Source organism: Anopheles bellator, chromosome 2, assembly GCF_943735745.2.
Source record: "Anopheles bellator chromosome 2, idAnoBellAS_SP24_06.2, whole genome shotgun sequence".
Classification (NCBI taxonomy): domain Eukaryota; kingdom Metazoa; phylum Arthropoda; class Insecta; order Diptera; family Culicidae; genus Anopheles; species Anopheles bellator.
The window spans coordinates 77628492-77644781 of record NC_071286.1 but is presented as its reverse complement, the minus strand read 5'-3'; the positions used below and the strand labels follow the sequence as shown (position 1 = coordinate 77644781).

At 44.6% G+C, this 16290-nt stretch overlaps 2 protein-coding genes and 1 long non-coding RNA gene across 3 annotated transcripts; 1 reads left to right on the top strand and 2 right to left on the bottom strand.

Moving 5' to 3' along the window:
- Positions 1–4033: 4033 nt before the first annotated feature.
- On the bottom strand, positions 4034–5495 carry LOC131210637 (uncharacterized). Its single transcript, XR_009156869.1, has 3 exons — positions 5241–5495; positions 4939–5156; positions 4034–4252 (listed from the first exon to the last, which is right to left on the bottom strand). It is a non-coding gene; the product is annotated as an uncharacterized LOC131210637 (long non-coding RNA).
- A 1583-nt stretch (positions 5496–7078) lies between these two features.
- Positions 7079–7710, top strand: LOC131208109 (ejaculatory bulb-specific protein 3-like). The gene is made up of 2 exons (XM_058200758.1): positions 7079–7305; positions 7382–7710. The coding sequence occupies exons 1-2, from the start codon at positions 7107–7109 to the stop codon at positions 7708–7710; spliced, it is 528 nt and encodes a 175-aa protein (XP_058056741.1). The 5' UTR covers positions 7079–7106.
- Positions 7711–9063: 1353 nt separating this feature from the next.
- On the bottom strand, positions 9064–10956 carry LOC131210636 (ejaculatory bulb-specific protein 3). The gene is made up of 2 exons (XM_058203912.1): positions 10897–10956; positions 9064–9924 (listed from the first exon to the last, which is right to left on the bottom strand). The coding sequence occupies exon 2, from the start codon at positions 9904–9906 to the stop codon at positions 9526–9528; it is 381 nt and encodes a 126-aa protein (XP_058059895.1). The 5' UTR covers positions 9907–9924; positions 10897–10956; the 3' UTR covers positions 9064–9525.
- Positions 10957–16290: the final 5334 nt, after the last annotated feature.

The following is a 16290-nucleotide window of genomic DNA, read 5'->3' as shown; positions in this document are numbered from 1 at the left end:
GATGGGCCAGCATAACGATTCTATTTTCTAACTTCATTTCACGCGATTACGACCAGTGCTATCCAATAGCTATCAGGTAGACCTTAAATTGATACGGGCGGTGATACTTTAATTCCGAATACAAATTGGTTCCGGGCAAACAAGATCACATCAATATGCCCCTGAAGAAGCCATAGATCATCTTTCTGGAAGAATCTCGCGTAGTCCATTTGCGTCATTGAGCGACTTATGATGACTCTTAAAAGTCTGTTGGATGAAACCAAGGTCGGCTAGAAAACAAATAATAAGTATATAAATTGACTGGAAGCAGTTTTTGCCATCGAACCTTCTGGCCAATGTTCAGATCGAGTGTTTTGTTCCCTAGGAACGAATCGAACCGTGTTTAAATTTAGATTTTTTTTTCTTTGCGTTTTTTGTCTGGAATAATTACATGCGCCCCACACAGAGTGAAGAGGGGAACAAACAAAACGTAAGCGCCAGAGACACTCCCCTACTTAAGTCCAAGGTCAACGAGTACTTTCTTCCATTTAATTTCACACTTTCACTCGTTGCCGTGATGACCAGACACATTCGCAAAGCTGAGTTTCTGAAACTGTGGGACTTGACTATCTTTAAATAGATCAGCTTCATTTTGAAGTCATGAAATCACGTGGTGTGACTGAAAATTCATTGCTCTCGTTTTGGGAAAACTGTTCCCTGCTGCAAACAGTGGGCCCGGTAAATCCGGCAGACAAACGGGAGCGTCCCCGGGAGCGTGGGTTTGTAATCCGTTCCTCAAACAGTGCTTTCCCTTCCGAGTGGCGATTATGAGGCACCCAGTTCGGCAAGCGTCACGATTTCAGACGCACTCCACAAACCGTGAAATAAACACTCCACATCACTAAATATCACTCCCTCCCGGACAGCGACCTTTGCCCGGAAACGATCTCGACTCGAGTTCAAGAAGTTCCCCCCTGTTTACCTTTCGGTCGGTACGGCACGGGGACGAATAATTCGTTTCCTCGCGCGCACATTTCTGCGGCTCGCCGATTTCAGTGCCCCAACCGAAAAGCGTGCCCGAACCGTCGTGGGTGAGCGGTGGACCTCTGGCCCATGACTGGCCGATGCGCAGGAACAAGTTCCCGGGCTGGAGGTGCTTTAACGAGTGGTTTTGTTTGCCATGGCGGATCAGCAAATTCTGGCCCATCTTTCATCATCATCAGCCACTCAGCCACTCGGGCAAATAATGTGCCCCGGCGCATGCTGCCAACTTTGAAACACACTCTCAATCCCTCAAGTGCTCTTTATCTGCCACAGGCCTAGTTCCCAGCTGACAAATGGCACCCAAAGATCTGCTTGACGAACGACTTGGATTGGCACGGTGCGGACCCGGGTACCAATGTCTTGGCCCGCGGAAGCAGGACACGGTTTGATTCGTCTGAGTGGCCACCTCAATCGATGCCCAATCCGAGCGCGTGCAGCAATGTTACGGAAATAGTACAACGTACTGTCAACACGAGAGAGGATGGTTGACTGCTTCCGACATTCTTTGTGCGGCAACATATTTTCCTGAATCGCCATATCGGCGGACTCTTCGAGAATTGGTCAATGGGAGGACTACGCTTCCCTCCTCGGTGTGTCACGATTTAAGTGTATAATTTTGCATTAGCTGAAGCTGGGGCAAACTATGGCGCAAATGATAACGACATGAGGTATTTATTTATATTTTTATAATATTTATCAACTAATGTAAATTGGCCCGGCAAAGAGGAATTGATTTAATTAAAAGCAGCACCAACTGTACCGGTCGCGATACTGTTAGATAACGCGTAATTTGAAATTGAAAACCTGTCCTGTACTCAGAAACCAACATGTGGAAACAGACGGCACGACCACACATCCGATTGGCACTTCGAGATACCGATTACGGATGTGCGCCTGACGTCAGCTGGCAGCCGGTTTGATCGACAGGAAAAGAGCTGATTCGATTAGACGATAACCTATGAAGCTGCGAGAGACAAATCACCCGTTACTGCCATCCATTTCCTTCTCGCTGCGGTGAGTTTACCGCCAAGGTTAGCCGCCAAGTAGCTTCTACATGTCCGATAGATTGCCTTTTTCTCGCCATTCTCGTGGCTCATCAATTTATTAATCGATGTGGAGTTCGATGTGTTTCAATACGAGCGATTTACACTTCGTCAGCATCGATCAATATCCTGTTTTCGAAATAATCGTCGCTCAACAGACGTGTGTTGAAAATGTGACTTTAAAACCGGGCCTTGAGTCTTGGCCGAACAGAGCGTATGCCGGTTGGTTCTTAAACAGCGCCAAGAAGCACGACGAACAATCGTAAGCGTCTTTTGAGTGTTTTAACGAAATCCTTTTTATTTTGCCCGGCAATGCTGGCGCCAATGGGGCGCCCGTTTTGAAAGCCTGAAGATTGTGGTTTACGAAAAGTTGGCCAAATGTCGCCTGCCAACTCCCATTACTAACCCGCGAAACCCGTGAACCGTACAGTTCGGTATCGGCAATTTTATGGGACCGGTTTTACGCCACAGAAAGCGCTGCAACAAGAAGAATCCTTGTTCGTTCCAGCGATTACTGAAAATGCCAGCATTGATGCGGCCAGCGAATATGGTGCGATGTGGTGTCGAACCCTTATGCTTGAGATAACACCCCACGTACGCCATATGGACGAATGCAAATTACTACTTTTTGTCCTCATTTCACATAGGCCAATGCAGCGCAAAACTAAATCGAGACATAGTTCCTTCCGTTCTGTACAATGAATAAAACTAAATGGCAAACCGCAGCGGACAATTTAACATCCATTGATGTCCCAGCGATCGATTTTTCGCCTAACCTAATTAGTTTCTGGAAAAACAACGTTGTGATGACCGAGTTTCCCAGTACTTGTTGAGAGCGTTTTATTCACATTGTACCTATTAACAATTATTCTCGCTTATGTTTATTATCATAGTGGGAACAATTGGGTGGTTGAAAAGAGAACATTCTGTTTGCATTTGGATTGCATCAGAATTGCATTGTAATGTATTTTAATTTTTGGTAAGGTTAAATGCAACTTTGCACGGATATTGTAAGATAAAATTGCACTTATCTGCTGACCTTCTTTGAGGCGAGACGTATGCTTGTTGTGGCGGAGAACTGGCATAGATTCATTGCTGCGAAGTATAAATAACATCCAATTATTATGCAATAACTCGCCAACGACCCAGTGCGTAGTAATTATGTCGATCAAAGATCAAACAGCAAATGGCATGTGGATCGAAATTGGATTGACTTTGACGAAGCGAACGGTAAACTGGAAGTGGACATTAACTGCTCACCTCGTCCTGCGGACCGGAAGTGAGGAAGAGATTACACGGAATTCGGTAGCGGCGATTTCCATCACGTAAACTGTGGATTGATGGCAAAAGGCATCAGATGTCCACCAAAATTTTGGAAGCTGCCCCAGCATCTTGATAATTATAATCCTTCCCATCGTGTAATGAGGAGTGTAACCTTCTGCGCTGGCAAACGTCTTCATTCTGAGTGTCGTCCGCTTCATTTCTGTTTCTCTTTCGCTGGTTCGCTACACATGTCTTAACCGAAATTTCATTTTATTTTGGACATCTTTGGAGCTCAAGTCAATCAAAGGTTTTGAACCACTCAGAAAACTTCCAGTATACTGAAAAATAAAATATGTGTTCTAGTTTCTTCGGTTTTCAAATTATTTTCCAAAGGGTTTCCTCAACACTTTACTAATTAAATATGCCTTATCGGTGTTAAAAACAACAGGAACAATTTGTTGCATTTGTTGAAATTCATAAATTTCTAGTAGTAAATTCACACTGCCAAACATCTATCCAAGACACACTGAAAAAATCTCTATAATCATGAAATATTTCAAGGAATTTCATATTGAAATATTTCACCCTCGTAAAGTGGAATACAGTAAGCCTAACTTCCGGCGTTTATTGAACGATAAACCACGATTAACATCATTTACCACGATTATTTATTATCCACGATTTGCTTTTTTCAATACGTTTTAACGGTTCAGATTAATTTTTAACAATAAATAGATGATCTTTTAGCATATCTTAGCATAGTAATATCGTTTATATTTGTATAAAAACATTATGTCAAATAATAAAAACACGGGAGTGGTTGCATTTATAAGGTTTATAGGGTTGTGAGATATTTTACACCAATGGCCTAATAATTTACTTAACTAACCGATATATAAACGAACCTAAGGTTAAAACAATTCCTGTAAATAGTAAGAACAAAAGAATATTAATTTTCAGTTGTTACCAGCGTCTTGCTGCGTATTTAAATCCTGTTACAGATTGAAATATTGAACATTATTGATACTTCAACAACTTTTAAACACACATTGCTCAGTTCATGCAAGAATATCTCTTGGAAAAATTGCGCATCATAAAAATATCAACACTCCTTAAAATTTCTCAGCCCCAACAACATAACCACAGCGGGCTGCAAAAAACGATCACCTCTTAACAGCGATCGCGAAAAGCATGGTCAAACGTACGTTTGGACGGGCATGTTCTAACAATGAACATTTGTAATTGCTGCAAAAGATCGAGGAAAAAATTATCTCAGAACCGGCTTTCGACCACGAACCGACACAAAAAGTGTGGACATGAAGAAAAGAACTTCAACCAGCACTTCACTTAACCTTCCTTCGTGGCCCTTCTTGCCTTTAGGACAACCTCGCTAACACTCTTTGCCGTTCGCAGTTGCTACACAAACCGTGAATACGCAGATTTAACGATATTCAAGATTTCCCCAACATCATGAACCAAATAAAAAAATAACATAAAATAATACTTATGTTTCCAATTATCAACAATATGATCAGACAAGATAATATCAAAACAACGTCACATCTTAAACTATAATATCCAACAAGCATGTTGAATGTTTTTATCTTACCTTTAAACATTTTGGCTTAAAGAATTCAGTCGTCTGCAGTCAATCCAATGAGCAGAGCTCCACATCTTCATCGCTATCCTCATTTGTTGTTCCAGTATCTTTAGGTGGGTGTTACATAATCAATCTCATCATCACTTTCCACTAATTCCATACGATTAGTGCATGGTAGAGGAAACCATCTCACGTGTTGTCTCTTCCTTTATTATTGCTCAGAAAATCTTTGAAAAAATATATTGATTACTGTTACATATTCGCAATATTGGTTACTTTTACTAGTAATATGAGACAATCGACTCGCTTACCTTTCTCAATAAATCGGTCATTTACCCCTTGTTTATGGTGTTCCTCACAATCAGCGACGCAATTCACCTCTTTCGCTAAAACTATTCGCTCCCGATCGTGGAATATGACGAAATTTCCCAAAACGAGACAAATTAAAATCACTAAACATCGTTGTTGCCCCATTCCGACCAATCTACTTCGCTAATCGATTAGCTTTACTATTAAACACGGGCTATGTAAGCTATGCAAATCGACTCGCGCAAAACGACGCACGCTGTCCGGTTATCAAAAGTATACTGATCTTTAGAACGAGTCGCACAATTGTTCTTTGCATCTTCTGTGTATGATCGTCGTTTCAGCTTCCTAAACGAACGAACGATACTCGACCCAGCGACGCGTCATACGATGTTGCCGTTTGTTACCTTTGTATCTTCGTACGGAAAGGCGCGATGTAAGGGGGTGTTCGAGAAACTCACACACCCACCAACAGCTGATGTTAAGTCCAGTTAAGACGATTCCAGTACTGCCTTCTACAACCTGTTGAGCTCACGGAGACGCCAAACTCAATTGCGTTGATTTGTTCCGACTTTCTCTATCACTCGATGCGGTTGAACTGTGTCGCATTGAAAAGGATTCAGTTCACAAATCAGGATCCTTTCTTGCACATGATGGTGTAATTCCGTGCGTTACGTGCTATTGTCACGTGCTGTTCTTTAATTTTGTTTGTAAGTAACCTTCGCGCTTCCTGTACTGCAGTGTATGCTAATTAATTTCTAAGTTTAATCAATGAACGATTCCACGGAATCGGATATATTTACTATGGCAATATGCTACTTCTCACGCCGTTAGGTTAAACATGAATGTGTAAATAAACCTAACAAGCTGATGTGCTAATGCGTCGTGCCAACGCTCCTACACATTTCAACGCAGAGTGTCACAATTCAAAGCATGATTACCGTGAACTTCACTCAACAGTTGTCGGTCTAACATCTAATGACGCCAGGGACTGATGATGTAGTGATGCACTACCACTACGAGCCATAATAAACCCCACGTTCCACGACAATACTGAATGTTGGCGGTTGATGCGGTGAATCATAGCATAACAAACCGCTCAATTCTCATTATTCGTTTCGTTACTCGGCCGACCTCCGCTTTCATGGGTTGGAAAATTTTGTATAAAAGTTTAGAAGCCTGTAAAGTTCGTGAAGCAGATAATGGATGTTGCAATAGCCCAACGCCAAAAGGTGTTGAACTTTTTTTAATCTGATCTCTATTTCTTACTGTAACGTTGTGTTCTTACTGGCAGGGTTCTTGGCCCCGCGCCAACCCCGCTATTATGGAACCTGCTACTAGTATATTTTCATAGTATGAGTAAGCCAACTCAGCCAGCATAGTGATCATCTTGGTGTGATTCATCGTATGACATGGAACTTTAACAATAAACACTAGCATAACCAATATTTTGTTGCTGTTGATGCGGCGGTCACTGTAGCAGCTTCACAGCGCATACTTTCAGGCGCAATCAACCGACGGATCAATAGCAGAAACAGTTTTTTTACCCTCTACAGTAATAGTTTATAGATTTTAGACTCAAGTTTGCGCCGTCATTCGAATCGTGCGGTAAAATAACATAAGGGATATGTTATGTCAATTACTACGGAGCTCGTTGAATTTGCACGATCGAGCAATTTGTCGTTTATGCTTAAAATCACTTAAGCCATTCCTGATGGTGCGTGAATTGATAATCTCCTTCAATTACGTTTGGGTATCAGTATAAAACCATGCGACTATCCGGAGGCTAAGCTTCAGTTTTACCGAAACTCCTCTTGAAATCCTACATGAACTTGAAGTTGTTGTTCGGTTGATCACGTTGTCAGTTTGAAATGGTGTCCCACTCAATAGTGTTTCAGTTTGCACTCATATCTGCTGTATTACTGTGGACAGTACGTTCACAAAACTACGTCACCAAGTACGATAACATAAATTTGGATGAAATTTTCAACAGCGAGCGATTGATGAACAACTACATGAATTGCTTGAAGAATGTGGGTCCGTGCACGCCGGATGGAAAAGTGTTAAAAGGTATGCATGTTACGTGATTTACCCAGCAATGAACCACTTTTTGAGGCTTTACTACACTTCATTCCACTCCGAACAGATAACCTGCCCGATGCGCTAATGAGTGATTGCGTGAAATGCTCCGAAAAGCAGCGCATTGGGGCGGACGAGGTGATCAAGTTCATCATAGCCAACCGGCCGGACGATTTCGCGATTCTGGAGAAACTATACGATCCAACCGGTGTGTACCGGCGGAAGTACTTGCGACCAGACGGAACACTCCTCACCGAAAATGGCGACGGCGAAAACACGTTCGCTGCCAGTGGCGACGGAGCGAATGCGACCGAAGCCCACACCACCGAGCATAATCTAGGCCCGTCTCAAGATCACGGCCACGGCGATGGTCACCAGTTCGAGAGTGAAAACTGAGATCACAACGGAACTAATGCCACCAGAGAAGCCCATCAGATTCATCCACTCGACCGCCCAGTACCGTTCGTGTCATTGCGCAAGCCTTCGCCCATACCTCCGATTATTTCTATTACAGCCCACGGCCCATGGGCACGTTTCCTGTAGCATTGCAATTTGCCACACGACGCACAACCACCATCGAGTGCGTTGTTCGTCGGCGACATCTCGCCGCTGATGGAATTCAATTTCTCTCTAATGACGAACACGCGCAGCCGAAAGGTCGCATAACGTTTTACGGTGAAACTGGTGGTCCACTGACATTCGTCCTTTTCCAAGCCCTCCACCGTTGATCGTACATTCTTTCTTTCGCTTGCTGCTCGATTTCGCACACCAACCAGAGCCTTAAGCGTTGCTTCAATGTTCAATGTTACGAGCTACGAGCAAACGGAAGCGCAGAACCGTAAGCGCTAAGAAGCAGAAAATATGCACCGAAATTGCAAGGAATTGTGCAAAACTGAAGAGCGTGGACTGAAAACTGAAGGACAATCAATCGCTGTTCGCAGAGTGGCTTTTCTACACCATGTAAGATGAAAACATGACGGTGGTGAGCACCGGCAACCGGAAAAAAGGTTTTAGCATCATTTCATCGCCTAATAACTTGTAAAACATTTGCCTTTGCTGTGTCTCTCGGTCGTGTGCCCTTGGGCTTTTGAGGTGGGTAAATATAATTGTGTCCGAAAAAGTGCAGGAATCTATTTTAATTTAGATGACTAAACGACCCCACTGTCCTAAATCGCAAACAAGCAAAGTGTAAAATAAATAATTTTGAAAACAACAAAAAGAAAAAGGTTTTCCCACTTTATACAGTTCAAAATTCAACAACTGCGATAAAAGTGTTTCTACCATACTTGCACCATATTCTAGTAGACAAAAGTAGAGATGGAAAGTAGCTTTCATAATTCATGCCTTTAAGTTGCTCTCCTTTTTTGGCGAGAGTTCGGATGCATCGTCTTCACTGCCATCATCAGCATCGATTTCTTCTTTCCTTCCCACGTTGCTTCCCATCGGTGACCAGTCCCGTCCCACATACTGCCCCAAAAAGGGCAAGAGCGGACAAATTATGTAATTATGTAATATCTCCTGAAAGGAAATCAAAACACGCGTCTCGTACCTCGCGGCCCGATATTTAATTGGTGCCGGGAGATGCAGTTGCATAAATTAACCACCGGAATAGGTTAGCGGGTCAATGAGGTTTCTCGAAAAAGATGGTCACGTGCAGCGACTTCGACGAAAGAACCGCGAACCGCGTGGTTGGTAAACAGAAGGGAGACCCTCGATGGCTTATACACTCAGACTCGGTGTTTTGTGGTTTTCGTAAAATCGTTTATTGTTCTGTTTGTTTAAGTACTGATGAAGTAATAAGGATGAATTTTACTCAGAAGCCACAGCTAGGCTTCTAGTAAATAAAAAGAAAACAATGATTCATGAACCCATGGGATTCGACAAGTTGGCTGCTGCTCCGTGCGCATATCACACATCAGTAATCACCCGAAACCGTTCACCGCCTGCCTCCGAGAGAGAGAACTCCGCAATCCGAACTAGCGGACAGAAGCTCAATCGACGGCATCTGGCCGGTGGGGTTTTCTGCATGATGTCGTTGCTGCTGCTGAGGCTATTCTGAGCTATTTGTAGAGATTTGTATCCGATGGTTAAACAGCACCGAACGGCATGCGCCTATGATTGCAGTTAACAAAACTCCTAAGTCCGTTGGTACGCGTGAGGCCGGTAACACGTTGCAAGGGTCGCGGGTGGAATGGAAACTCAGCGTCCACCTTACAGGTTGATTCCCTTCTTCTTGGCGTCATCGCGGTACTTGTTGACGTAGATGTTCTCCGGGTCGTACTTCTTCTGCAGGTTCTCCCACTGGTCCTTGCGGTTGTCAATCAGATAGTTGATCACCTTCTCGGTGCCGCTCTTCTGCTTCTCGCTGCACTTGGCACAGTCCGTCTTCAGTGCGTCCGGCAGGATGCGCTTCAGCTCATTGCCGTCCGGGGTGCACCGGCCCTGATCCAGCAGACACTTGTAGTAGTTGTTGAACAGGCGGTCGGACTTCAGGATCTCATCCAGATCGACACCGTCGTACTTGGTGGTGTACTTATCCTGGGCGGCAACTGCGGCTACCAACGCCAGAGCAATGACGACGAAGAATTTCATCTTTGCAGAAACGATTTGCTAACCGAAAAGATAATCGTAGAAAGGAACGGTTACACTCACTGGCTTGGATCGCGATCGAGATGAAGTCGATGGCGGCTCACAATGCCTCGCGCTGCCGCAAAACGGACGGAGCCTCGTGCCACTAATAAAGCCCTGTTAGGCAATGGGGATCTTTGCGTCGCTACGGTTTAGCATAACTAAATTATATACCATCCACCGATCGCTGTCGCGTACAAAGGGCAACTCCCCAACAGGTCGTCTACTCGCCAAGACTTCAACAATAACAATGAGGGCCAAACAATACAGCTACAATCCCCTAAGGCCTTAAAACGTAGCCTAAGGTCTTCTGTGGGTCGGAGGGAATAAAAAAAGGGGCAAGATTAGCGTACCCAGACACGGGTACACTTGAAGCAAGCCCAGCCGATAAGTGATGAGTCAGTGTGGCAGTTATGACTGACTGTGATTGTGTACGCGCTCTACACCGAATCCCTACTTCTACGGGCACACTACGGGACCCGGTTTGTCACGAGAACAACAATTGTAAATAAGTACTTCAACGACGATGGAAGGCGCAACTTGAATGAGCTCAGAAGAAGTAAGGAACCGAGATCGCATTCATCTGACCACACAAACTATCACTTCCGATTGTGTGGGCCAGAACGCAATCTGAACTGCGGTGGAACCGATTGCGATCGTTCGCCGAGCTACAATTAACCACTCAGCCGCCTCATTGACGTTCAATTAGCCGTATTGCGTGCGAGATAACTGTCTCAGCTAATGAAAGACTGCAACGCTGAGCAATTTATCAAGCGACGAACCCGAGACAGACTGTCGTTCCCAGAACTGGCAACTTTTCTCCCAAGCCTTTCACTCGACTTCGGATGGTATCACTTTTCTAACTTTTTAACAACACTCTGCTAATGCCTTTGCCACACACCGCGATCGCCTGTGGGGCAGTTTCAGGGATCCGCCGGCTGGCGAACTACTTACCGTTTAGGGGAACTCGTGTGTTGCTCACTGATTACGGGCAGAAACCAAACTGTGAGTATCCGTGACTCTGGACCGGACTTATATACCGACAAAAATTTGTTCGCATCCCAACGAACGGGTAGGATCGACCGGTCCAGGTTCGCGCTGGGTGCACGAACCGAACCATGCTCTTCAACATCGTTTTTTTTTTGCGTATCATTCAAACCATCTTACAATGCTTCCCATCAGGCTGCCGGTCTGCGTCGGACACTGGTCAGCCAATTTTCGGGGGACCGTCCGGTTGTTTGGACGTTACCACCGCCACCCAGCATCCACCCTGTGGCTTCTTAACGCTTGGCTTCCTTCGAGTTTCATCTCGAACGCAATGGCAATACCCACACATGGCAATCGAAATAAACCTTATCCTCCGCTCCGCTATCCGTCGCCCGCTGTGGCACCCAAACGACAAACGCCCTTCGTACGTGCGTGGCCATGGTGGCGCACATTTATCTTCACTCAAGAAGACTACCGCAACGCCTGCCGGGGACCCCGACACGGGCCGACGAGTCGCAAATAGGAGGGAGTTGTTTCGTGCGGCTTCTTTTTTCTGTGTACAAACAGTGTTCTCATCCATCCCGGTGGAGAATTTTACGCTCTCGAATCGATAAACTTCTTCTACCAAACAGCTACTCGTTGCCATCGAGCTTCACAAACATGATCTACGCTGACCGATCGAGAGGGGTCTAGTTAAAAATAGAAGTACAGAAGAAGAAGATCGCTGCGCAATCATATGAGTACACAGAACGATCGGCCTTTGAAACTGGATGACGAAGGTACCTGTGGAGATAAAAAAGACCTCAAAGAGTAACAGATTTTGCAATTTATTTTCCAGATGTTCCGGCAAGTTGTCCAACTCTGCCCAGTAAAGGGGGGGCTTTAAGAAGAAGTGATTAGACGGATATTGGTACACTAAGACCGATAAGAAAATAAACCGTCGGAGAATAAAATCCACAAAATGTCTGGCGGTTTCTGGTCCGGTCCGCCCGTCAAATCAGCTTATCTGCGGATGTCAATCAAAAAAGAAAAGGAAACACGGCAAACGAACAAAACGGCGTCTCGTTGGTGTTCCTAGATTTGACTTTTTAGTTTTAATGGTGTCGATCATCTGACCAGAGGCACGATTTTTTTTCTCTCTTCAAACAAACCCAAATACCAGCATAAACCTCTCCGCGAGGGGAATTGCAAAAAGAAAGCACGACGCTAGACGGAGACTTTTGCTGAAAGGTATCAATCATGCTTATGCGAAATGATTGAAAAAGAAATGTAAGCCAGAGCCAGTCGCGGCCAAATCCTGGAGGAGACAACAGGCTAAATACAAAAGAAACATGATGCAAGGTTTTGGAGTCTGGCTCGGAGGTCAGCGTAGCTTTATCGCCTTTTTGCTACATTGATTTATGGATCTGACCCACCAAGGAGAACGACGTTCCTATGCCAGACTAACCCGGGGGCCGTTGAAGGCCAATGTCTCTGCCAGTGCGGTGCGTCGGAGCTCTTTCGCCGATGAGTCTTTACCCTTGGGGCTCCCGAAGGTGAAATGTTCTAGAAGTGTACCACTCGAAGGCGAGATTAAGTGTACTTCAGTGCAAAAATCGCTTTCCCTCCTCCGCCCAAGGCAGTCTCTGCTTGGTCTAATTTTTTCACTTATATTCTACTTCACACCGATGCCCTAATTGTTGGTCTGTTCTCGCAGTGATTTGTGGCGTAGTGTCCTATGAGTCACGCCACATTGAATGCCACGTGTTTGGGCCGCCCTCAGTTGAAATCCAAACATTTACAGCAGTTATTACATTGCCCCACCATTTGGCTACTACCGCAGGAAACCCTACGATTTGGTTCAATTTAGTACACCGTACGATCAGCTCAGTACAATTATCCATAAGCCACCGCAAAACTAAACAAAGCAATGGCGTGTCCACAAACTGGGAGCCAACAAATTATCCCACAGTAATTAGCACAATTTAAATGATTGGTTTCTTGGCTCGTTTTTCACCCAATATCGGTCAGTGTATCTGCGCAGTTGGTGACTCAAACTTTACGTGGTGTAACCGTTGCGTTGTTGTAACTTTTCAGCACAAAATTTAACATATCGTTTAAGTTCGGTGAGTAATAAAAACATAACGATAAAATTGTCCTTATAATCGACATATCCCAGAAAATTGACCGAATTTTAACAAAACCAACTACTAAAGAACATTCAAAGCATTTCAATACTTAGCTGGGATTTGCCATACATATACCACGCATCCGGAGTACGGCCTTTTCCATTTCTAAATTATTGCACTTCGCTTACCCACGGTGCCCATCGTTCGCATGGTTTGCTTCCAGCGTTTCTGGCCACCGATTTCGGGAATTCCGGGCCCCATGTAGTACGTAAATCGCACCTCGCACAAGTGTTGTTTGTTTTGGTTCACTCGTATTCTCGAAATCCAATCAAAATAAGAACGCAAAAGCTCCGCCAAATAAGAAATAACAACAACTGGCCGTTGGCCCGTCCGCTGGCCACGAAGCCAGGAACATTGATGAACTTTCGTAATTACATTTTCATGGCCATTGGCTTGCTCTTTTGAACTTGTGTTCAAAGTCATTGCGGTTAAGATCAACGGGGAAGAAATTGCTGAATCGCGATCGCCAATGACCGGAGGAAACTATTTAGATAAAAATGGCGCAGTAAAAATAAAATGAAACTAAAGTTATTATATCGTCTGTGGTTTGTTCGACTGAGTAGAGAAACTAATTATAAACAAAAAATGTTTTCATCATGATCCTAGCTGTTCCGATCGAGAAGTAGTCAAACACGCTTAGAATAACATCCGGCCAGGCCGTCGTTTCGCCGTTAACGCCCATTTGCGTCATTTTACTCAAAGCAATGTGCCATGTTACGAGAGTGGTTAGGGATCGCAAAAAGCAGAGCTTTAAATAAAAATCACAATATGCTTTCTCGCCGCGAGACGATATCTCTTACTGACAGCCGAAACTGTCTCTGTGAGTGGGCCTTCAATCATACGCTTCGTAAATATTGGGCATTTTAAATATTTATCTCAAAACGGGTTGGAGCCGGACCGAGGACCAAACAGCTGATGGTGGTCCGCAACAGTGCGGTGGGCCATACCGATTGTCAATCGATAACAACCACTCCACAGAAACTGTCTTCAGCGGCTCGGTAAGGGGCCGGATTGGCGGTCTCTTGAAGTCACGTGACAGAGAGTTAACTGGGTTGTCCGCTAGGAAAGCTGTGTTTGCCTTTCGTTTTCATAATTTCCTTTGCTTCTCCCGTTTATGTTTGTTTTTTGCCTTTTGCCTTACCACAGCCTTACCATAGTCCGATTCTGCGGAGGGTAAATTTTTTGCGGATTGCAAACCAAACACTCCGTGCGTTCTCCGTCAACAGTCGATGGGGACTGTGGGTGACAAAGAAGAAGGTTCACATCATTTGTCCATTTACTCCAACCAAAACGCGTGTATCGATTGTTTACGATTGTTTCGCCAGAAAGCCGTGTGTTAAAAAGCAAACTTCAGGCACGACGCAACGGCCATCGGAGCGCGAGCAATTCTTATGTTCACTTCGCACCGTCACCATTTATGTGCAAAGTTAGGCGTAGACATAGCAACAGCTATTTTTATGCCCTATGTGTTGAACAGATCGACAATTTATTTACTGTGTTGCTTCATAAATTGTTTTGTGTGAATACGCATAGCGGATCATGATCAAATGATTAACGTCAGCTCAGCTAAGTGATCTTCAAATCGTCTAGATTTAGATGTTCCGCTACGCTCAATGACTTTTGTACGACTGGTAGAAGTCAACGGCCCGATGTGCGTCATTTTCGTCTTGCGTGGTTCAAGTGGCTCATGCAGTTTGTTTTGCGTCCACGACAAGCATCACGCTTTCGAATGGTAACAAATAAAAAATATTGCTCAGCGCGTATAACGTACACGCCAGTTGTTGTTTCCTCGTTCCTCGTTCAAAGTACCATTGCGCTGAGAACATCCAAGTTCAAGGAAAACGTATATCTCTACATCCAATCAATTAATGGCCGACCCGTCAGTTCGATTGCATATATGATCGGTAACTATATCAATTATCCTATCAAATAAAAAAACTGATCAAACCACGTGCATCATCCGCCGAGCGATTCCGGCCGACACTTCGAACGAACGTCACTTTGGACACTTAATTCGTCTGCCCTTGAGACACGTCTGCAACGGTCAACGGCGACGGCCGATCGATAGAAGCGATCAAGACTCAAATTTGTCAAATCATTCAACGATGCATTGAACTGCACGCAGACAGTCCAGCAGTTGAACGATCATTCCCCGACAGCATCTGCCTCGAACGATCTGGACTAAAAGTCCTCCTAGCCTCACAATACTTTTCGCAGGATGATGACTACGCCACGCAATTACAATTGTCACCCTACCGCGCGACCGGATGCAGCATGGCTGGGTGTAACTGGTTTCAACCTACACCACTTTACATCACGGGCCCAATGTTGTTTTCTTCTTTTTCGTACCAAAACCATTACCGCCCGGCCGATAACAGCGTTGCACCAAACAAAAACCCGTTTTGTCCCACGGTCGATGATGTAACAGACTTTGGTCGGACACTCCATTGTACGATTCCGAGGGGCGACCGAAATGTAGAAATTGCTGAAAACATAAGACCATATTGGGTTTCCCCGAAAACCCGAAAATGCAAAAATGGTGACAAAGACTTGAGACATCGTCCTGCAGCGTGCAAGGAAACGACCAAACAGTGGCTATATTCATTAGGCGTTTGCTGCAATCTTGCGGTAGTGAGTTTTTGGCAATATCTGGCAATTGATTCACTCTGACGAAGGAACAAGAATAAAGCGAATTCAATTTCAATTCACATCCGCAGCGGCAACACGCGCCGTTCTAGGAGCAAACGTTGCCCAAGAAATCGCGAAGACGGTTGGGACCAATGGAAGACCAATGGAAGTTGGAAGAGCAATTCTTCTGAATATCTCCGACAGCTTCATCAATCATCGATCAATCTTCTCTCAGTCTGGGCGGGATCAGTGTCAACGAGTTCTCCTTCTGCTTCAAGCTTTTCAGCCGATCGGAAGAAGTAAACCGCACACGCTGTCCGAAGTCCGAAGAGTTGTCCAGTTTTAAGAAGCTTCTAACCCTTTCGGTCAGGGAAAAATGATCTTTTGTTCCAAACCTATTCGTTCATAAAATTTTAAATTATTTTATTAGAAACTTTAGCAGGATTGATTGTGGATTTGAAAGGTACCACCTTACCACACAATTCGCAACTTGCTTCGCGTTGGCTCAACAAGACGGCTTTCAGCGACGGTAAACAAGATCAAGTTCAAGTTCGTAGCGCAACGT

Bases quoted from the DNA above. Each gene is read 5' to 3' on its own strand.
- LOC131210636 (XM_058203912.1), bottom strand. From the start codon at position 9,906: ATGAAATTCTTCGTCGTCATTGCTCTGGCGTTGGTAGCCGCAGTTGCC.
- LOC131208109 (XM_058200758.1), top strand. From the start codon at position 7,107: ATGGTGTCCCACTCAATAGTGTTTCAGTTTGCACTCATATCTGCTGTA. The intron at 7,306-7,381 runs GTATGCATGTTA...CACTCCGAACAG, and splicing joins GGATGGAAAAGTGTTAAAAG to ATAACCTGCCCGATGCGCTA.